Source organism: Zeus faber (genome assembly GCF_960531495.2).
Source record: "Zeus faber genome assembly, chromosome: 9".
Taxonomy (NCBI): domain Eukaryota; kingdom Metazoa; phylum Chordata; class Actinopteri; order Zeiformes; family Zeidae; genus Zeus; species Zeus faber.
Genome location: NC_137197.1, coordinates 19102491 through 19125280, shown reverse-complemented (window position 1 = coordinate 19125280; position 22790 = coordinate 19102491). Strand labels below are relative to the sequence as shown.

The 22790-nt window shown below is 44.9% G+C and overlaps 2 protein-coding genes across 2 annotated transcripts in view; one reads left to right on the top strand and one right to left on the bottom strand.

Moving 5' to 3' along the window:
* Positions 1–13585, top strand: part of dhx36 (DEAH (Asp-Glu-Ala-His) box polypeptide 36) — a gene marked incomplete at its 5' end in the record, with an annotated part of 47788 nt that extends 34203 nt beyond the window's left edge. The window contains 9 exons of the mRNA XM_080007142.1: positions 1450–1548; positions 2290–2463; positions 2748–2834; positions 4374–4457; positions 5270–5369; positions 6225–6315; positions 10842–10962; positions 11437–11589; positions 12937–13585. Coding sequence (XP_079863268.1) covers positions 1450–1548; positions 2290–2463; positions 2748–2834; positions 4374–4457; positions 5270–5369; positions 6225–6315; positions 10842–10962; positions 11437–11589; positions 12937–13173 — 1146 coding nt within the window. The 3' untranslated portion in view covers positions 13174–13585. The remainder of the gene's footprint in view (positions 1–1449; positions 1549–2289; positions 2464–2747; positions 2835–4373; positions 4458–5269; positions 5370–6224; positions 6316–10841; positions 10963–11436; positions 11590–12936) is intronic.
* A 273-nt stretch (positions 13586–13858) lies between these two features.
* The window catches only part of LOC307235338 (rho guanine nucleotide exchange factor 26-like), a 31592-nt gene continuing 22660 nt past the window's right edge, over positions 13859–22790 (bottom strand). The window contains exons 13-15 of the mRNA XM_080007380.1: positions 16965–17035; positions 16142–16246; positions 13859–15105 (exon numbers count right to left, since the gene is read on the bottom strand). Of these exons, the coding sequence (XP_079863506.1) occupies positions 14963–15105; positions 16142–16246; positions 16965–17035 (319 nt within the window). The 3' untranslated portion in view covers positions 13859–14962. The remainder of the gene's footprint in view (positions 15106–16141; positions 16247–16964; positions 17036–22790) is intronic.

The following is a 22790-nucleotide window of genomic DNA, read 5'->3' as shown; positions in this document are numbered from 1 at the left end:
GAAAGAGAAAGAGAGAGAAAATAAATAATATTAGTCTGAGAAGGAGAGAGAGTGAAAGAGACAGTGATTGAAATGAAGACTGAGTGGTTTTTAATGGGTTTTCGCAGTACAGGACTCAGGACTGTTTTTTGTTTGTTTGTATTGAATAGGATTCAAAGGAATAACCGCAGAAAAATGAAAATGTTGCAGTCAAAAAAATATATACAAACAAGTGAAGGTTACCTTTTTTATTTTTATATATACATACGTATAGATCGCCTAAAATTAAAATAGATAAGTGTGCACATTGCTGTTAAATATATTGTGAAGTTAGTGAAGATAACCTTAAAATAGAAAAAAATTAACATTTGCAGTTGAAAAACATATATACAGATAAATTAAGATAACCTAAAGTAGAAAAATGTTAACTTTTTAACTGTTGTTAAAATAATTATGCGGATAAGTGGAGGGCAAAAAAATAGCATTTGGCATTTAATACTATATAAATAAATCTCTGGCTGGCTGGCTCACCTCTAATCAACCACCCTCTGCTCCAAAATCCCTTCTTCCCTTTCAGTCTCTTTCTATTAGATTCAGTTTATTTCCTTTTTCATCAACGCCTCTTTGTTTCCTCTTGTTGTTTTCCTTTTTTTTCCCCTCCCCGGTTCCTTTCTACAGATCTCACTGAGTCTAATGGAACATTCGGGACGATTCATGTCAGTTGGAGACACTTTTTCTCGCTGGCGGCTTTAATGGATTTCGACTGTGTGTGTGTGTGTGTGTGTGTGTGTGTGTGTGTGTGTGTGCGTGCGCGTGTGCGCATCATGGAGCTGCCGTGTGAGAGGCCTGCTAATGCGCTAAACAGGCTTTTAAGTGCTTGCGCGCTGTCACCGGACCGACCCGAGGCGAGGCTGATGCAGCTCAAAACACTCTGCTCCCGGCCTCTGTATTAGTTTGATAGATCGTTTTTCTTTTTGCTCTGTTAACTTCCCTTTTTATTAATGTGGCTGTCAATGTTCCAAGTGAAGAAGACATTTTGCATAGAACACACAGAAGTATAGAGATAACAACTGTTTAACAGCTATTTATCATGTTCTTATTTTAGATAAATACTTTATTCCTCCCCGGGGGGAAATGGCAGTGTCACAGCAGCTTCCATCAAAAAAACTGGCAATAATAATAATAATAATAATAATAATAATAATAATAATATAATATATATAAAAAATATATATCGGGTGGGAGGTGCTAAACGAAAACACATTTGACTGCCATTTCAAATGTATTAAATGATACGGATTATTAGACCAACAAATATTCTCAAATGACCTGATTTAATAAGTTGATTAAAACACAACACCATGCATTCAAATTCTGTGTTTGATAAAGTTCCAACATTTGAATAACGGACATTTAATTCAAATCAAAAAGCTTTTTTCAGTACATTGTTTCTGTTCTTGCTGTGTCCAGATCCTGAAACTGGGGCTCATCGCCGACTTCCTGAGGAAAGCCCTGGACCCTCCCACCGAAAAGGCCGTCAGCCTGGCCGTCAAGCATCTGGTCGACCTGGTGAGCAGAGATTATGGGATGGAGGGTGGACGTTCCAAGTCTTACGCACAGCAAAGCAAATGGACAGACACACACACACACACGTACATGCAGACTACTATACAAGAGTTCCATTTAAGATTAAGCATCCATTTAATCCTCCTCTGGATAAATAAAGTTGCCTTTTAAAACAAGTCATATTACAGATCTGCAAAACTGTAATAAGATTTGTAATAACGCTTATAAATATATAATTTACAACACTGTAATAAGTTACACTAATAACACAATAAGATAGACTAACCCATCCTTTATTAGCCGTGTCCATACTGTATACATATTATTTGTATTCATGCGTCATGTAATGTAAAAAATATCCAACAATATAATTATATTTATACGTGTCTTTATCTGGTGCTTAGAGCACATTTTGTGTTTTCTGTATTTTATTTTCTTGCACATTATATTGTATTTATTGTATTACAGCTCAGATGAAAAAGAATAGGCAATAGAAAAAATTGGCAGTATGCAATTAACCAAAAAATGAACTAAAAATCAAATAAATAAAGATAATTGAAAAATTGTCAATGTACAAAAGTCCTTAAATGAACTTAAAGTAGAAAATTAGCAATATCCAATAAACCAAAAAAACAATTGACCTATGTGTCAACAATTCAAATCAAAAAATAAGAAATTAAGAAAGAAATAAGAAATTGAGCACTTTATCAACTAAAGTCTCTCCATATACTCTGTGTGTGTCAGAATGCCCTGGACCGCTCGGAGAATCTGACGGCACTGGGCGTCCACTTGGCCCGTCTCCCCGTGGAGCCGCACATCGGGAAGCTGATCCTGTTTGGCGCGCTGCTGGGATGCCTGGACCCCGTGCTCACCATCGCCGGCTCGCTCAGCTTCAAAGACCCTTTCTTCATCCCCCTGGTACCACATGAAAGACAAGGCAGCCAGACACAATGACTCGCACACACAATCACTTTGTTTTGTTTTTTTCCCTCCTCCGGTTACATTTCAAAAACTAGTGGTTTTGACTGCTGTTGTACCAGATGTTGTCATTCATATCAATATTGTGTCGACGTTTGCCATGGTAACTTAATTGAGATATCTTTAAATGTGCAATACTGCTTGTGAAATCATGACTACTCTGTCATCATCCTTTTCCCGTGTGCTGAATACGATTTGAAGATGTCTTTCTGTTCCTCCTGCAGGGCAAAGAGAAGATGGCGGATATGAAAAGAAAGACCCTGTCCAGGAACTCCAAGAGCGACCACCTCACCATTGTCAACGCCTTCCAGGTGATGATGATGATGATGATGATGATGAGGAAGATTAAAGATGTGTGATCGTGGTTATTACATTGATCCAGAAGTTAAAATCGCTCATTAATGTTTCCCATAGACAATGCTACGTTAAGGGCTGTTGAGGCATTTCTAAGCCCTAAAAAAATCCCATATTTGATATGTATCCCATATTTATTTAGATGGCACTTTTTAAGAAAAGCCATACAATGTATTTGCATGCATGTCCCCCTCTGTGTGATGTCTGCGTTGTTGTGGCCGACCCCACGCTAAAGGAGTACGCCACCGTCGCTAGTTGTGCTCAGAAAACCGTCGATGTGGCTGAAAATTCACAAAAAAAAAACAGTGCCCTCGGATGAATGAGTTTCCCCACTACCTCAAGTGACGAATAAAAAAAACAAAACAAAGCAAAGCGATTGATCGGGAAGAAGACAAGATTTGGAGGGAAGAAATTGAGCGTCTCAGTGTGGAGAGGAGGGTGAGCCATGACGCTATTCATGGAATTCTGGGACGTCAGGTGATCCGGATTTCCACGCTAACTCTCCTGGATGGAACGCCGCTACACCCAATTAATAGAAACAAGAACGGTTCCTTGGGGAGAAAAAAAGATTGTTTTCATTCTAGCTTTACAACATTAGTTATCTACTAATCCCAAAGAGCGTTGCATCAAGTGTCATCCAATCACCGATCTCTGAAGGTGCACAACACATTTCTCCCCTTAAACGTCCTCGGAAACTGTTTATTCTGGACCGTTCGTGTGGCATAAGAGAAATCTCCCAAACAAGCCGTCAATTCCCTTCTACCTTTCATTTATCTTTTTATTTTTTCAACCTGTGCTGTCAGCATGCTGGGCATACAACACAGAGTATTTGTGTCATTGCATCTAGGACAGAGTTAATCTGCAAGTGGAGTTCAACTTCTCAACCTGCAGTGACACTCTTTATTCATTCTTTAAATCATCAACAACTGCTGCAATAACTCTGTCCTGTGGACGACCTGTAGGAGGACAAGAGCACAGTTTTTTTATTTGACAGAACCACCACCAATCCCCCTCTTTGAACTATTTTACCATGTTTGGGTCTATAAACAACAGATCACTACTCAAAGAGGGGGAGAATCACCACGGGTGAGACAATTAAACACAGAACCAAACAACATTTACACGGAAACATAAACATCGGACGACAACATGCATTGGAAAACAGAGTTAATCAGGTCCAGGAAAACTGGAACAGCAATTGGGCACATGGCCGCTTCCTGTCATGGTTACAGCAGTAAATGAGGAAGAAAAAGAGAGGGATGCAACCAGGAGGGCGGGTGTGTGTGTGTGTGTGTGTGTGTGTGTGTGTGTGTGTGTGTGTGTGTGCGTGTGCGTGTGTGCGTGCGTGCGTGCGTGCGTGCGTGCGTTCAGGACTTGTCCCAATTGGTTCTGGTGCATAAGATTGGTATTATGTCATGTCGCCTCCAAGCAGCGGAAAGCCCCCCCCCCCTATGTGTTTGGTCTGCATTTAAACTGATCGTGCTGTGATTACTCAGGGCTGGGAGGAAGCCAAGCAGCGCGGCCCCAGGTACGAGAGGGAGTTCTGCTGGGACAACTTCCTATCTGCCAACACGTTGCAGGTAGGTGTTGTCTAAAGAAATTGAAAATTTAGATATTTGAAACCGGTATTTCTACCTTATACATATTTACTGCACCAAGACGTTAGCAGAAGATCCTTTAAGTCCTGGAAGTTGTGAGGTTGGGCCCCCATGGATCGGGCTTGTTGTTCCAGCACATCCCACAGATGCTCCCTCGGATCCTACCCTAACCCTGACCATCCACATGATGTAGAGGAAAACGTGATTCATCAGACCAGGCCACCTTCTTCCATCGCTCCATGGTCCAGTTCTGACGCTCACGTGTCCATTGTAGGTTCTTTTGGTGGTGGACAGGGGTCAGCATGGACACTGACTGGTCTGCAGCTACACAGCCCCATACACAGCAAGCTGTGATGCACTGTGTGTTCTGACACCTTTCTATCATAGCAGCATTAACTTTTTCAGCAATTTGTGCTACAGTAGCTCTACTGTGGGATCAGACCAGACGGGCTCGACATCGCTCCCCACGCGCATCACTGAGTCATGGGCGCCCATGACCCTGTAGCCGGTTCACCGGTTGTCCTTCCTTGGACCACTTTTGGTCGATACTAACCACTGCATACCGGGAACACCCTACAAGACCTGCCGTTTTGGAGATGCTCTTATATGGAGCATATATATATACATATATACATAATTAATATATACAATTTGTTTATATATACAGTATATATATGTGTGTGTGTGTGTGTGTGTGGATGTATCTATCCATCTATAGCATCTATCCATCCATCCAATCACATCTCATTTAAGTTAATATTAAGTTGTTCTGCATCCTATCGTCTCCTTTCCAGATGCTGTACAACATGAAGGGCCAGTTTGCCGAGCACCTGATGCGGGCGGGTTTCGTCAGCAGCAAGGACCCAAAAGACCCAGAGTCTAACGTCAACTCAGGTAGGTGAGACGCTCCATGCAGTGATGTGACCAGTTGTTCACTACTTATTGCGAGTAGTACTAGTTGTAGTAGTATACTGATAGAACATTTTTTAATCCTCATTAGTTTTTTAGTATATTGACTACTCCCAGATTTTTTCCACTTGCTAATAAAAGCCTTCAGACTTTAATTTAATTTTTTCTGAAAAAAATAGTTGTATATATATTTCGTATCAACATATTTTTTTCACGTAAATGGTGCTGCACGTAAATGCTTCTTTGTTATATTACTATTTTTCTTAAAATTTTTGCATTGTTGGGATTGGCTTGAAGATAAAGCATTTCAGTGCTAATATGACACTGGCTGCACCGTTATGCATTGACCAATACAGCTTTCAAATTTTAAACATTCAGTTTAATCTCTGTTGTGTAATCATGGTCATAATGGCTGTTTAGAGACTTCTCATGCTCTAATTTTACACTGTCTAAAATTGGCAGATAATTAAGTTTATCTAATATCTGAAATCCTTCATATTAGGATTGGTGTGGAATTTTGGGTGTGAATTATAGAGATCCTGATCTCATGTTAAGATACTGATTCCTTATCACGTTGGTATCTGACTGATATCCTGTGTCTTATACCTACAGTATCCCGAGACATGACAATCATTTCAATGAACTGCCATGAATCCACTATTCCCGCGTACATTCTAAAGATACTTATTGTCTTCATGATCGTAATCTTAAGTTTGATTTTCATCATTTAGCTGTAGTTGTCTGAATTCCATGCTACGAAAAACAGTATCTTGAATCAAGTACTATGTTACGGCCATCTTTATTTCCAACATCCGTCTTTTTTATCAATTTTCTCTGTAGAAAATGAGAAGCTGGTAAAGGCGGTGATCGTGGCCGGCCTGTACCCCAAGGTGGCAATGATCCGACCGTCTCACAGCAAGAAGTGGAAGGGGTGAGAGACCGCCAAATAGAGACAGACAGGCAGACGAAAAGCCAAGAGAAAACGAGAGCGCGGGATGGGTCGAGAGGTGGTCGGACAAAGGAAGAGGATGTTTGGAAGTGTGATCATTGATCAGACGGCGCGATCTTGCGGATCGAGGCTGCGTTGGAAAAGTAAAGTTTTCTAAACAAGAAAGGCTTGTTTACTTGCAGATCAATGGAACGGTCCCGGGGGGCCACTGGCCTACGCTGTAATGTTTTCACGAAGAAAGACAGAAACACACACCAGGGCTGACATGGGGGTGGTTTCGCCGACGGGGTTTGATCTAAATCAGGACTACGCTGATCTTAATTAAATGAATCCAGAATTAAAAAATGCCTTTTGGAGACAATGCTTCATTTAAGACTGATGAGCTCTAATCTTAGATTATTTTTTTTTTTGCCTTAATTATCACTAATATGCACTTAAATTGATTAGCAGTTATTTTAGGCGATGTAGTTATATCAGATACCATGGAAGTATTCTAGATATACTGCCTGATGTTGCAGGGAAAGGGAATGGAAAGTTTGCCTCAGATATGACAAATTTAATATTAAATCAAATATTACAAATGTGCAAAAGAAATTATGTTTTTACTCTTGGAGCATTCGCATTTATATTGACAAAGAAATATGAAGCCTTGTTTTAGATAAAGCACACTTTGGAAAGATAGATAGATACGTTATTCATCTGCGGAGGGAAATTGCAATGTCCTACCAGCGCACATCAAAACAATAGATAGTAATAATAACAAACAATAGAATATAATGAAAAATAAAACCTGAAAAATGAAAGCAGTAAAAACTGAGGAATGACAATAAACCTAAAAAACAATACATTTAGGTAAACAGCATACCTGCATGTCTGTGTTAACAACTTGAGGTATACAGTATACACACACACACACACACACACACACACACACACACACACACACACACGCCGATTAGCCACAACATTAAAACCACCACTAATACCATTAATATAGTGTAGCTCCCCCTCGTGCCTCCAAAACAGCTGTGATCCGTGGAGGCATGGACTCCACCAGACTCTGAAGGTGTCCTGTGGTATCTGGCACCAAGACGTTAGCAGCAGATCCTTTAAGCCCCCATGGATCAGGCTTGTTGTTCCAGCACATCCCACAGATGCTCGATGGGATTGAGATCTGGGGAATTTGGAGGCCAAGTCAACACCTTGAACTCTTTGTCATGTTCATGTCAAACCATTCCCAAACAATGTTTGCAGTGTAGCAGGGTGTATTATCCTGCTGGGAGAGGCCACTGCCATCAGGGAATACCGTTGCCATGAAGGGGAGTACTCGGTCTGCAACAATACTTAGGAAGGTGGTACGTGTCATATCCACATGAATGACAGGACTCAAGGTTTCCCAGCAGAACATTGCCCAGAGCATCACGCTGCCTCCACCGGCTTGTCTTCTCATAATGCATCCTGGTGCCATCTCTTCCCCAGGTAAACCACACACACGCACTCGACCATCCACATGATGTTAAAGAAAACGTGATTCATCGGACCAGGCCACCTTCTTCCATTGCTGCATGGTCCAGTTCTGACCTCATGTGCCCATTGTAGAGCACTTTCGTGGTGGACAGGGGTCAGCATGGGCACTGTGTGTTCTGACACCTTTCTATCATAGCAGCATTAACTTTTTCAGCCATTTGTGCTACAGTAGCTCTTCTGTGTAATCAGACCAGACAGGCAAGTCTTTGCTCCCCACGTGCATCAATGACCCTGTCGCCGGTTGTCTGCTTGGACCACTTTAGGTCGGTACTACATTTACATTTACATTTAGTCATTTAGCAGACGCTTTTATCCAAAGCGACTTACAAGGGAGAATAACATTCAAGCTACATTGCGACAGAGATTAGTGTAACAACAACATTCGTGTAACAATAAATACTGCAAGGTGGTGCTAAGTAATTGTAGGTTAGCACAGGAGGTACTCACTGAAGAGCTGGGTCTTCAAGTGCTTCTTAAAGACAGAGAGGGAGGTCCCTGCTCTGGTCATTTTTGGCAGCTCGTTCCACCAACGTGGAACTACAAATGAGAATAACCTGGATTGCCGTGGCTGTATGGCCGGCAGAGCCAGGCGACGCTCATTTGACGAGCGCAGCATCCGGGGGGCAACATGTGCTCTTACAAGAGCATTTAAGTAGGTGGGAGCATTCCCAGCAATCACTCTGTAGGCCAGCATCAGAGACTTGAACTTGATGCGGGCGGCTACAGGTAACCAGTGGAGCTCGATGAGCAGCGGAGTGACATGTGCCCTCTTTGGCTGGTTGAACACCAGTCGCGCCGCCGCATTCTGTATCATCTGTAGTGGCTTCACCGCACAGGCCGGCAAGCCTGTTAAGAGGGCGTTGCAGTAGTCGAGATGGGACATCACCAAGGTTTGTACCAGCAGTTGAGTGGCATATTGGGGCAGGTACGGCCTGACTTTTCGGATGTTGAGTAGTGCAAAGCGGCAGGACCGGGAGACGGCGGCAACATGGTCCGAGAATGTCAGTTGGTCATCAATGATGACACCAGGATTCCTTGCAGCCTTGGTAGGAACAAGAGATAGAGAGTCGATTTTAATATCAATGTTGTGATAAATACCTTGTTTGGCCGGGAAGACCAGCAGTTCCGTTTTCGCCAGATTTAGTTGAAGATGATAATCCTTCATCCATGTGGATATGTCAGCGAGACAATCCGAGATCCGCGTCGAGACAGTAGGGTCGTCGGGCGGGAAGGACAGATAGAGTTGAGTATAATCCCTATAGCAGTGATATGAAAAGCCATGTGAGCGGATGATCGGGCCCAGTGAGGTGGTGTATATGGCAAAGAGGAGGGGGCCTAGCACCGAGCCTTGGGGCACCCCTGTGGTGAGGTTGTGAGGCACAGACAGCTGGCCTCGCCATGTCACACTGAACGAGCGCCCAGTACTAACCACTGCTGACCGGGAACAGCCCACAAGACCTGCTGTTTTGGATGCTCTGACCCAGTCGTCTAGTCATCACAATTTGGTCCTTGTCAAAGTCGACAGATCCTTACGCTTGCCCATTTTTCCTGCTTCCAACACATCAACTTCAAGAACTGACTGTTCACTTGCTGCCTGATATATCCCACCCCTTGACAGGTGCCACTGTCAGTGGTTTTAATGTTGTGGCTGATCGTGTGTGTGTGTGTGTGTGTGTGTGTGTGTGTGTGTGTGTGTGCGTATTTTTTCCTCTCGACAAAAAAGGAAGCTAAAACTGCATTTAAATTTTCAAAGTTAAAAACATCTGCAGGGCCAAGTGCAGCTACTTTAAAAAGCCTGCGATGCCTTCATGAAGCTGCTCTTGAATCACAAGTACTCCCAATTCTGCAAACGGCACGACTCAGAAGCTTTTATGCCGATTGTATTGCGATGGCTTCAGGTTTTTGGAGAGGATGGAACTTGGTAATATTTATGCACTCAGCTGTTGTTTAGGATTTTACGTCAGTGGAGTGGATAGAACTCCATTTAGGCCCTCAAACCATTACACTGTATAATCCAGATCAAAAGTCCACAAGAGTAGGCTCAGCTCCACCCTGTGAGGACAAAAATCACTCAGATTATAGATATTCTTTATGAACTACGACAGTATGACAATCATATTGTTGAAGTTTCTAAGTAGGTGGAGTTAATAGCATCCTGTAATTTACGGCTTTTTTTTGCAGATTAGGCAGATATGGACGGCTTTGGAAGTCTCTTTCAGTTGTTTGTAGTAGATTGTTTTAGCTTAAATGTGTCCTAAATAGCTTATTGATTTACACACGATAAGATAAAAAAACCTTTTCACTTTACCTGTCAAGGCTCCTGTATGATATAGGCCTGGTTATTTGGGCAGATCTCACCATTTGATTTAATCCAATATTTATAAAATGGCTCATGATACCATTCTATGTTGATATATTGACATTTTATGCATAATGACAGGTCCTACATCTTCACAATTAGACCATCTGATGTGAATTACAGAAATATACTGAAATAAGAAGAAATTCCGTCTAGTACAGAAATGTAATATTTCAAAAAATCTAAAACGTAATTTAATTTATTTTAAGATGAAAATGTTATCACTTCCAAAAAAAAGGCATCAATATTACACTTTCCAAATCGATTCAGAAATTGAAACAACAAACTTGAATTGCGTAACTTCCGTGAAGAAGACCGTCAGTGCTGCTGATCGGTGTTACTGTACTGAGCTGACCAGCCGTCGCTACCCTTATCATTTCCAGTTTGGGGGACATTTGCAGCGCTGCTTGTGTTTTTTAGTGTTTGTGATTCACGTTGTCACGATGCAAGATGACAGAGAGCGCACGCAGCAATGCGCGAACGGTGACGTCATCGCTAATGGGATGAGTTTTCCGTCCGATAGATGAACGACAAATTGCTTCGGAGCATTTTTATTTTTTTTTTGTTTGTTTAATCTCTCTGATTTAACCAAACCCCCCCCCCCCCCCCCCCCCCCCCCCAGGGCCAACGTGTACACTCAAGCCGACGGAAAGGTTTGCATCCACCCCAAGTCGGTCAACGCAGAGGAAAACCAGTTCAACTACACCTGGCTCATCTACCACCTCAAGATGAGGACCACCAGCGTAAGAACGCGTGTGTGTGTGTGTGGGGTGGGGGGGGGCATTGGTTGGGATGTTTAAAGGTAGCACCGGCTCTTTAGACAGGATGAATATTTCATCAGTCGCCGCCTTTCAACTCCCTCTCAAAGGCTCTTCAAAGCTCCCAGCGCAGCACAAAGGCAGAGTCAACGCACCTCCCTGACGGCCGCTGCCCTTTCTCGCCTTCCCCCTGCGCTCCCCCTCTCGCTGACTCTTTGTCCTCCCCTCCTCCACCCACCTCCTTCCATCTCTCTTTGTTTTGTGTCTGATTGCTGTGTTTCCTGGTTCCTCTGACAAACAAAAAGCGATGGCACTGTTCTGGCAGCCCTTCTCCGTGGGCAGCCTGATTCGGTTGTAGGGGTCAAACACAGTTAGCGGAGCTGTTTGTGGATGTTTTTTAAGAAAAGCCAGCTGCCACCGTCCACCATTTCCAAACGCCCGCCCCACGTTTTCCTCCAGATCTTCCTGTACGACTGCACCGAGGTGTCCCCGTTCTCGCTGCTGTTCTTCGGGGGCGACGTCACCGTCCAGAAGGACGGCGACCAGGACACCATCGCCGTCGACCAGTGGATCGTCTTCAGGTCGCCGGCACGCATCGCCCACCTTGTCAAGGTGAGGTGGGCACGTTAGCCAGACGGGATGAGATGTCGTCTGGGGGTTTTTTTTTATTTATTGTGAGGTGGTTAAACGTTAGATGCTTTATTACTCCCTTTAGGGAAATTGCGACGGTGCAGCAGCTCTCATCAAAAACAATGGGCAATAACAAAGTAATAAAATATGCAATGAATATGCCTCTACCTGCTTGGTAATAATATCCACATGACTAATGATCGTTTCTTAAATAGTACTTGTGTGTAAAGACTATCTTATCAATCATCATCCCCAAAATATCGTCAATCATCAATATGGTGGAATTTGTGAAAAAATATTGTGATATTTGATTTTGTCAATCTCCGGCTGTCCTACTAGATGGGTTACATTTTCTTCACTACATCGACAAAAGTGTCTCAGCAGCCCCTTCTAATTATTACCAGTTCAGCACTGGGGAGTGACAGAACAGAACTTCCCGGGGCGTGAAATCCATCTTGCCTCAGTTGCACACTACCAAGCTCCAAATTAACCTCGGGAGGCAACATTTTCACCAGTCATTTATTGGGGGCTTGATGAAGCAGGATTCATGGCCGAGTAGCCGCTCGCAAGCTAGGTGGCGTCTGGGTGGATCTTGGTTTGGCGGACACCGGGAAAATGCCCCCTGCATAGTGCCAGCCTGGTGGAAGAGGAGTAATTGGCGAGGCCTCTTAGTTCCAGTGAGGGGCAAAGATCAGTCTGCTTCCAACAGTTTGGGGAAAGACCCCTTTAAAAATTTAGGTCCTCGCAGAAATGGCTGAGGAAATGCACAGAGCCTTGACGCCGTTGATGACCTTTGGGAGGAACTGAAACAGCGACTGGCAGCCAGGCCTGATCCCCCAATTTTACCCATACAGCGGATGACTCTCCCAGAACATGGGAGGCTGGTGTAGCAGCAAAGGGGCAGCCAACTCCAAAATGAAGGAAAAGTCTTGTAGTTTTTAACCAAAGTCGTACATTTGGATTATTGAGAGTCAAGCAGAGTGGTTGGCATCAGAATCTTTTAAATTAATCCACTATTAAGAGAAAAGACAAGACGTGGTGCTATGGTCGCTTGAGGTCGCGCAAGAATCGCAGCTGCTCCATTGTACTGCAGATACTGCTTCACAACCGATCAATTCAAAAAATTCTGATGCTAATCCCTTGGGTCGTCTCCCAAATCCCAAAAAGTTTGGTTAAAAGATACTGTAGCTTTCCTTTTATTTGGGTGGCTTTTCAGGGAGCTGTTTTTGAGTCAACCACGCGCATTTCACTTTCCTGAGCCTGGCATTCTCCACCCCTGGTTTTGATCGCCCTCTCTTCCCCCCTCGCCCCCCGTCTCCTCCTGTGCAGAGTCTGAAGCGGGAGCTGGATTCGCTGCTGGAGGAGAAGATCCGCGTCCCAGCGCCGGTCGACTGGCACGACCGCCAGTCCAAGGACTGCGCCGTCATCTCGGCCATCGTGGACCTCATCACCACCCAGGAGAAGCCCTCGGGCGGCGCCGGCGCCTCGGGGCGGCCGTGGGGGACCGGCCGCCAAGGGCAAGGACGGCACTCGTCCTTCAATGACGGCGAAGACGACGACGACTAATCCTCGTGGCGCGAGCGACACAAGTACGCAGGACATCGGCCGCCCTCCATCCCACCCGGCCGCCTCCGCTCCGTCCGGCTGTAAGAGGGGAGGTTGACAACCCGCCGTTCAAGGGGCGAGCGCTTGTTTTCGTTTTTTTATGAGAACGGTCCTGTGTGAGAAACGCGCGAGTCAATGCGGAATATTTATTTACTTTGCGCTGCTCTCGAAATGTATAAAGTGGTAATCTGTTCCTGGGGCCAAACGGAGCGAGAGCACCTATGCACTCAGTGCGAAATGTGCTTTTGTCGGTTCGCTCCGATCAACCAGAGAAGATGCGTTGTTGTTATTATTATAATTATTTCACTCATACTTTGTTTTTGCATAAATCTCCCAAGTTTGTCTTTCCAATGGCCAATAAAGGAGGGTAACAGCCTCAGCACGATGTCTGTGTTCCATCGGCCTCATTAGGATTCAGCAGGACGGCGGCGTAAACAGCGGCAGACGGCGCCTGTCGTCCCCGGCAGATTAATGGCGGCGTGGCGGGGAGGTTTTTTTTTTTTCCCCCCCCTTCTCCATCTGTTGTGTTTTCAAAGCGACAGACGAGCGGGTAACCTCTCAGTTTGGTGGCAGGTATTTTAAGTCGCTTCTCAAGAGGGGAGGGAAAAAAACAAAAAAAAGGCCGACGTCTGGGAGAAGGGCTCGTCGCGTCTCCTCCCGAAATGTTATTTGAACGAATGAAAGTCGAGTAAATGTCTCCTCCGTCCTCCAGGAGAGTAGACGGAGAAGAGCCTTTAACACAATTAGGCTTTTATTTACAAAGTGGGATGGATTCATATACATCAATTTGAATAAACGTTTTATTTTTCATGTTGTCATATAGAAAATCTGTATTTACGGATAACAAATATGTTAAAGTCAAGGCTATTTATGTTTGATACATATGTACAATGGATGCAGGAAGAGGAATCCAGCAGAGATAAGATTCGATGGAGTTGCATTTGCGATGGTAGTGTCGGATATTTTTCCCTGAGTAAAAACAAAACAAAAAGGTTTGAATCCCAATAAATGAGCGTTTGGAGTGAAATCTGCCTCCGTCTTGAGGGCATGGCACTGAATGACGAGGCCTGAATGACAACTGGCACGGGTCAGGGGCGACGAATCCCTTCGGCTTTCAGAAAAAGAGGGCTTTAAAGATGAAAAGTGTGACGATCAGATTCCAAACGGATCCTTTATCTTACCAAGACATTTTAGTCTCTGAATTCATTATATATACACGTGTAATCACTTTTTCCACTACTCTTATTTACACAAAGTGCTTCACTGGGTCATGGGTTCCCTTTCTCTTGGAGGCACTTCACTTTAATTTTCTTATAATAAACTTCTGGTTTCTTAGTTTGGACTTGAAACAAGACGGACGTCATTTTGACACCTGATTGGACTGAATGTGGCTCAGTCAGCAGTGGCACCGTGATGCTGCACACTATTGCATTTAACATTGATTTTGGGCGAAATAAACATGCAGAGGGTGGAAGAGGGGTCCACTAAAGACCGGATTTTGTTGAAGGCCCCAAGAACCGAAAAACATCCAACCCAAAGGGACAAAAAAACCCCAAAAAAAAACAAAAACAGTCTGTTCCTAGATCAGCTCCTTAATGGAAAACCCTGCTGGGGACAGGCCCTGCAGACAGCTCAGATTCTACTCAAAGAGAAGGTCACCCATGGGTCTCCAGGTCCACCGTCCGTCATCGCTTTAACCCGACTAGTCTTATCTAGGTATGGCGTTTTGTTTTTTTTTCCCCTGCGGGGTTCACACGTTGGTCTCCAGGCCCTGCAGCCGGTCCATGCGCTGCATGTTGCGTTGGATGGCTGCGGGGCACGTGATCCGCTCGGCGCATTCGGCGAGGAACCATCCTCGCTCCCCGTCGCGCAGACGCTCGCCCTCGTACCAGCCTGAGGAGGGAGGAACAGCACGCAGGCGGAGATGTGAGTGGGACCTGCTTACACGTTTCAGCCTTCTTCTTTATTTTAGCTAGACTTTCTCTGAAATAACTTAACACCTGTGTTGAAAATCCAGATAAATAATGTGGCCCTTTGTCTTTATATAAATTACTCACAAATTTACACCTTGTAGCAACCAAAGATGTAATAAAGAAATTAACTTACCCAATAATATAAAATGGCCTAACAACAATGCTACTATGGTAACAATTTAACTGATTATTACATTATTGGGTGCTACACAGGTAGGTGTGTGTATGTGGTAAGAATTTAAAAATTCTATTTGTTTAAATAGAAAAAAAGTACAATTCTTTATAGTGGAAAACAAATAGCACATACATTTTATATTAAATTGTGTCATGGTCGGATATATAATAGTTATTAAGTTATTTAAAGTCTTGTTAAAGAATGGATATTAGGTTCTATTAGCTCTATATTTGAAGGTGTTTTTATCTTTTAAGAGACTTTTCTGTGTCTATAACAACTCTATATCGCTAAACATTATCAGATTTAACACCACATGTTAAGGACCTGTGGGACTATTTAACGGTGAAATACATTTGTGAACAAATCACAACTTCCCAAATTGTTCCGGGATTCGTAGAGGTTTTTGAGCATGGGAGCGATTTTTACAAAAACATGGAAACAAGACCCCGGGTGTGGCTCCGTGGAATTATCTTGCCCGGCCATCTGGCCTATAACAGAAAGCATTCTCCCCCGTGTTTGTGAGAGCGAAGGGGGAAAGAGATGGAAAAGAAGGATGGAAAGCAGAGCAGCAAAGCAGCACACCTCCACAGCCACTGCGTCAATACCCTCCCTGAAGGATCCTTCATGAGACGGTGTGACAGAGAACTGTAGGAAGAAGCGGTAGTGGGGGGGAAAAAAAAGATGATCAGGAAGATGGAAAAGGATATAGAGGGACGTGGATAATGGAGTTGAAAGAGGGATATGAAGAGAGGGAGGGAGAGAGAGAGAGAGAGAGACGCACCGTCCTCCACGGCCTGCGACACCAGCACCACGTCAGCCACCTGCAGCGACAGCTCGTCCGGCTGCTTGGCCGTGTACGTCCTGCTCACCTCCACCTGCATGGCACCTGGAAACACATTTTGATTGACCATTCATCGTCACTCGTTTAATTGTCTTATTTTGGTCTTCTTAGGCCACTGCTGAAGTGTAAGATTAGAATGGTTATCTTACATGTCTATCTATTGCAGAAGAGATGTATTGACATTGGAACAACTTTGGGTACACGGCTCATTTGCTTCTACCCAACTGATGGAAAAATCACCAAATTCACATTTCTTTCAAACCAGGAAAGAACATTGGCTTAAAATGTCCCTTAAATTTGGATGGAAACAGGATTGTGGAAACACTCTATTTTATAAAGTGATTGCAATCCAACCAAATAATTGTGTTCATGTAATAATTGTGACGGCTCTAGTTAAATACAATATGATTTTAAGCAGAACGTTTGACCTCTCAACGACCCTTAAGACAACAGATTTCTTTATCATTGTGTAAAGGTCTTAAAAATTGGTCTGGCTTGAAAATCCTTGCAAAAGTCTTCTTTTTTGTGTATGCCAGGAATTAGTTGTAGCAAGACTCTGGCCACAGCATGAATAATAATTTGTTAATTGTGGAAAGTCAATTGAAAATCTGTGTCAAACGCACAGATTCAAGGTTTGAGACTCCAGTTAAGTGAAATAAATCTGCAGTGCAGTTGCATACGGTGACCACCGGGTGGCGCAGCGCGCTAACTCATGACCCCCACGGGAGCTGGAGGGGATCGGGTGCAGGAATGTGCGACTCACTGGTTCTGTCCTGGTTCTTGTTGTTGTTTTTGTTCTGGCCCAGAGCGCTGATCCAGCGTGCACGCTCGTTCCTGTAGGAACATGGTAAAACAACACAGTTTGCAACTGTTAGTCCAAACAACCAGCGTTAAAATCCATCTTATCTATTTGTTTTCTTATCCCGGCGTGTGATTGCTCTTGGCCGGGGTTGGGGGGGGGGACATTTAGTTTCCCTCCCTGGTGTTTGTTCTCGGGGGAGGAGCGGAGGTGTGTTTCTGAGAGAGCTCAGCAGAACGGGGACAAAGAGCGATTCTCTGGATGCAACAGAGCCGCTTTTGGTTTGTGTGTGTGTGTGTGTGTGTGTGTGTGTGTGTGTGTGTGTGTGTGTGTGTGTGTGTGTGTGTGTGTGTGTGTGTGTGTGTGTGTGTGTGTGTGTGTGTGTGTGTGTGTGTGTGTGTGTGTGTGTGTGAGACGGGTGGAGTTGTACGGATCAGGTTCCACATCACCCGTTTCACCTGTTCCCAGTTCCGATTCGGGAAAGAGGAGGAGGAACAAAGAAAGAGAGAGCGAGAGAAGCTGGGGGGTGGGGGGTCAAACCCTCGGTGACTCACGGCCACAGTCCCGCACAAAAACAAACGACAACAAAAAAAGGAAAAAAAACAAAACAACCGAAGATGAAGAGAAACGGGGGTTTGTGCGGAGCGTCTTGGCGAAGGGAGCGAAGCTCCCATGACTCAGACGTGAATCACGGCCCCCCCCGTGATGCTCTGGCACCAGACGGAGCAGAACAAGCTGTTGACGTTGTTTACACGCTGACCGCGGGCATACGCTCCACGCCGGGGAGGACAACACGAGCTGCTCCGCAAACAGTCCGTGGAATCAAAACAACGCCTTGTTCGCCCAAAGTCTTTGTCGGCGTCCCCTGCGTCTGATCAAGTCTTAACAAAGACTTGTTTTTTTTTTTGTTTTTTTTTTAAAGCGGCCGCTACGGTGTCGCTGGGCTGCGCCGCCGCTTGATTCAATTTCGATAGAAAAGGTCACAATGAGATTTGCAGTTCCACCCTCTGATGTGCTTCACGGAACAATAAATATTTCAATTTATTTTTGGGCTGTCGTGGCGACAATTATTTTAAGTGGGAAGTGGCTGCGTAACTTCAAAACAAAGTGGTTTTTTTTGTTTTTTTTAAATGGTATTGAATACTCATGAGCACAACAAACCCAAATGAAGATTTAAAACATACACAAGACATAAAAAGTCTGAAATGTCATTCGCTTCTATCGATTTCTAAAGACAAAGGCATTTATTAATCAACTGATTGATACATTGATCACAGTTCCAATAGTCTATTACCACTGTAGTTACATTGTCGCCACTACAATGTAACTATAATGTAACAACGACCCATTTCAGTTACATTATCATCACTACAATGTAACTATAATGTAACTATAATGGAACTACAACGATCCATTTCAGTTACATTGTCATCACTACAATGTAACTATAATGTAACTACAAAGTAACTATAATGGAACTACAACGATCCATTTCAGTTACATTGTAGTCGATCCAAAGCTGTCCCCGGCCGTTTGAACGTATATAAATGACAGGCGCTGTGCTCTTCGACAGCTGCTCACATGTTTGCACCCGACATTTGCCGTGACAGGTAGCGTTCCCACGCTTCAAATCCAACAGCTGAGGAACTGCATCGCACCCATTAAACACACACATCTGAGACACACGCACACACTGTGTGTTTATGGGGAGTTTAATCTGCGGAATGGAAGCCACATACCAAATAATACAGTGTGTGAATGGAGTGTGTGCGCGCGGCAGGTGGTCCCGCCCTTCCCCCAAACGAGTCTATACGGGGCGTTGACTCCTCTCCTCTTTCCAGCCGTCATAACAGCAGCTCACCTCTTCAAAAAAGGAGTCTCAACCACACACACACACACACACACACACACGAGGAGGATGAGTGACGACAGCCTCCTTGTCTCTCTCCGTCCTCTGCCGACCCCCTGAAATCCCTTCCAGGCAAAGCTGTTTTCCATCCGGCTCCGTTAAATCCGCCCCCCTCCATCCCATCACCTCCTCCTCATCACACTTGCGTTTTGTTTTGTTTTGTTTTGTTTGCTCTCAGCACTCTTCCTCCTGCTGTTCTCACCTCCGGGACAAACTTTTGGCCATCTCTGCCCCAGTGTAGACAGCAGATTGACAAACTCTAATATCACAATATTGTTTTGATGAATAGCTCAATAAAGATCATTTAACAATATTTTGGGGGATTATTATTGGTGCTCTCATAAGATATTTACACAAAATAAATATCAACAGTAATGTGGATATTATGACATTTTATTCTATTAATACAATATCGCCATAATTACGGCCACATTGTAATTTTTTTATTTAGTCACATATCACCATATTGATATTAAGTCGATAAGATAAATCACACACTAAAGGTGAATATTAGGACCAAGCGGGATGATGCATTGATCACGACAGCCTACGAAGTCGCCTCCAAGGCGACGTTCAACCCTCCCACGATGACTCGTCTCGGACGTACCGGCCCCCTGCTCCAATGAATCCCAAACTAATCGGCAGCGGGAACGCTTTCCCCGGTTCCCCTCCCCGGCCCATTCCTTCCCCCTTATCGCAAAGGAAAGCAGAGTGGGAATCGGACTCGACAACAACGTCTCGCACAGAACAGCAGACTCATGCGTCTCGTTAAGGGAGGGTTATGTAACCGCTGCTGCCGTCCATTACGACGCCGTGACGGACGGACGGACGGGGTTGTTTTGCTGCGGAAACTCTGTGGCCGCTCTGTTCCTCCCGTAGAAAAGAGACATTCACAGACTCGCCGGACAGACCCAGACGCTTTCAGGGTCTGTTTTTTTTTTTTGTTTTTTTTTTTCCCCTACATAGGCATCTTCTTTGTGCCGTCCACGCTCCAGCTGTCTGCCTGGCTTCCTCGCACGTTACGTCACGGTCGTAGCCCGGCACCATCGGCCGCAGCTATAGACTTCCAGGACCTCCCACAATGCACCGGGGGGCCTCTTTAGAATTTAGAATCTCACCCCCGGCGTAGACTGTATGCTTGAAAGGTAGTTTACGAACCCTGACACAACCAGCCGTATTTGGACCGATCGCGGGCGGGCGGGCGGGCGGGCGGGCGGGCGGACGGACGGACGGGCGGGCGGAGGGAGGTCTGAACTGGTCAGTAGTTTGCCATCGCTTGTGGGCTGTGACTTGTGGGGTTTTTTGTTTATTTTTCGAAATGGTTTTTGGTCATAACATTTGTCATGTCATGAGGATACCGGCAGGAAGAGGACGGGAGGCGACACCCACAGAGAGCGAAAACAATACTCAGGATTCAAACCATTACAATCCTTAAGACGACGATGCAATTTCGCCGGATCACGGAATCATATCAAATCAATACAGTAGCCGACGGACGGACGGACACATGACCCTTAACTATAATACTGGTATTCCATTTTCATCATGTCACATGAAGATGTGATTGTCAATATTATATCCCCTTTATATTTATTTATCTTTCTACAGTTTGGAGCAAAAATATGAAAGGAAAGAAAATAGATGGTAGTACTTGGTACCAAGTACTACCATCCATTTACTTGCTAGAGCAAGTACTTACTTCTGCTACTTGCTCTCGGTGTGTTTCCTCTCAGTCGTACTGATCACAATGTTTCATTCTGAGTCTCTACAACACCACCATGAAACTACAGCGGCTACACACAACGGAGGAGCCCGTACGGCAACGTTTTGTTTTCCTCTTTACACGGCAAAATACCGCAACCTCAGCAGCGGGCCTTTCCTCATGAACATGAGCAGTGTTTTTGGCAGCCTCCGATCCACTTCAAGCTGGACTCGGAGTCGGAGGCGTCCCAGCACTTCCTCATGTCACGTTGCATTAGATCTGTAATTAAGAATGAGCGGCGGTGGGAAGAGGACACGATTCCAGCTCCAATAGAGAATTGTGGAGCATTCTCCACCGTCCGGGGTGGGTGACACACAGGCCTGCCATTTCAAAAAAAAAAAAAAAAGGGGGTGAAAACTAGGGTACGGGGGGGCGGGGGGGGGGGGGGGGGTCGTCGTGGGAACGGACCCATTCAACAAAGAGCGGCTGCTAGGCAAGAGGTCCAACCATTCCTAGAAACCACTGTCACCCCCTCATCGTCAGCCCATTCATTCATTCAGGTCTACAGTGAGAGTGGAGAACACACACACACACACACACACACACACACACACACACACACACACACACACACACACACACACACACACACACACACACACACACACACACACACACACACACACACACACACACACACACACACACACACCGGGGGGGGTTTCCACAGCAACACATGCTCCAGACAGTTGAGGCGGCGCCCCACCCCACCCCACATCTCACAGAGGACATTCTGTGGATTTCGGGGACTTCAGCAGGTTTCCATACAGACCCAGATCAGCCAGACAAAGCACGATTGCCTTCATTCTTCTCAAAGACCGGGGGGAACCAATACCACCGGACATTTAAAGTGGTAATCCGCAAGATTATTTTGTTTAAAAAAAAAAAAAAGAAAAGAAAAAAAAGTTAGATTTACTTGGCTGGCACTTTATAACAAACATCCACTCAATGAGCTTCTCCTATGCATGAGCATCTACGTGACATTCTACCCTGTTGGTGGCGGGGTCCGCCACACACGCGCAAGAAGTGAAAGGCTGCGGCGGTGAATTTGACAAAGCAACGAGTTCAGGTCGGTAAACTGTCGATCTGGACGAACGTTCACAAAAAAAGAACAAACGTTGCCGCCGCCTCAAGGGACAAACAACAGAACAACAAATCAATTGATCAGAAGAAGACAAAACTCAGGAGAAAGGGGAGTGAAGACGAAGGTAAACGCACAGGGTGCGGTTAGTGGAAGACTAGGTTCCTCCTCGTGTCTACTCATTACACAATCCTCCATAATCGTAATCCGCAATTATCTCAGTAATCGTAAAGTAATCGTTTTGTACAGTGATGGTAGATAAAAAAAAAAACACTTTCACATTTTGAATCGCCGTTATTTGCGGTAATCATAATTATCTTAATTTATTTTGTAAGGGGAGGCCACGGCGAGAAGCCAGGCACCGGAGCAACTCACGGCACAAAGCCACAGGAGGCTCAGCGGCTGTAGGAATGAGGAGGAACTGGTCCTGGGAGCATTTAAAAAAAAAAAAAAAAAAAAAAAAAAAGCACCGAAAACAATCACGAGCGCACGTTGCATGCGTGCACGTCTTTGTTTGCTTTCTTCCTGAGAGGGGGGGGGGGGAGCGAGTTTGGATCCCGCTTCATTTCTGAACGCTTAACAGAACAAACACGCCCCCGTCGGGGCTTATGTAATCCGTCCAAACAGCCGCGGTTCGCCCCTCGTTTTGCAGAACAGAACTGAGCTCTAACAACACGACACGGAACCCAAATCCAACCCCAAGGAGAAGGAAAACACGGAGCTGACCCTCCGGGGTCGGCTGCTGTAAAACCTCGGTGGGAGAGTGAAGGAAGCTGCTGGGGCTCAAACCTTTTCGCTCCAATATTTTCCATTTTTCCCCCGGGTTTTTACGAGCGCAGAGGGAGACGATATAAAGTTGTCCGTTACCAAACCACCGACACTTTGCCTCTTCACGTGGACGGTGAAGGGACAAAGGAGGTAACAGAATATCCCTGTGAGCGTGAGGCTGGATGAAAGAGGGGAATAACAAAGAGAAACAGGAGCTCCAGAGCGCTTAGAGGATCCTCTTTGACTTGAAAAAAATAAAAAAATAACAAA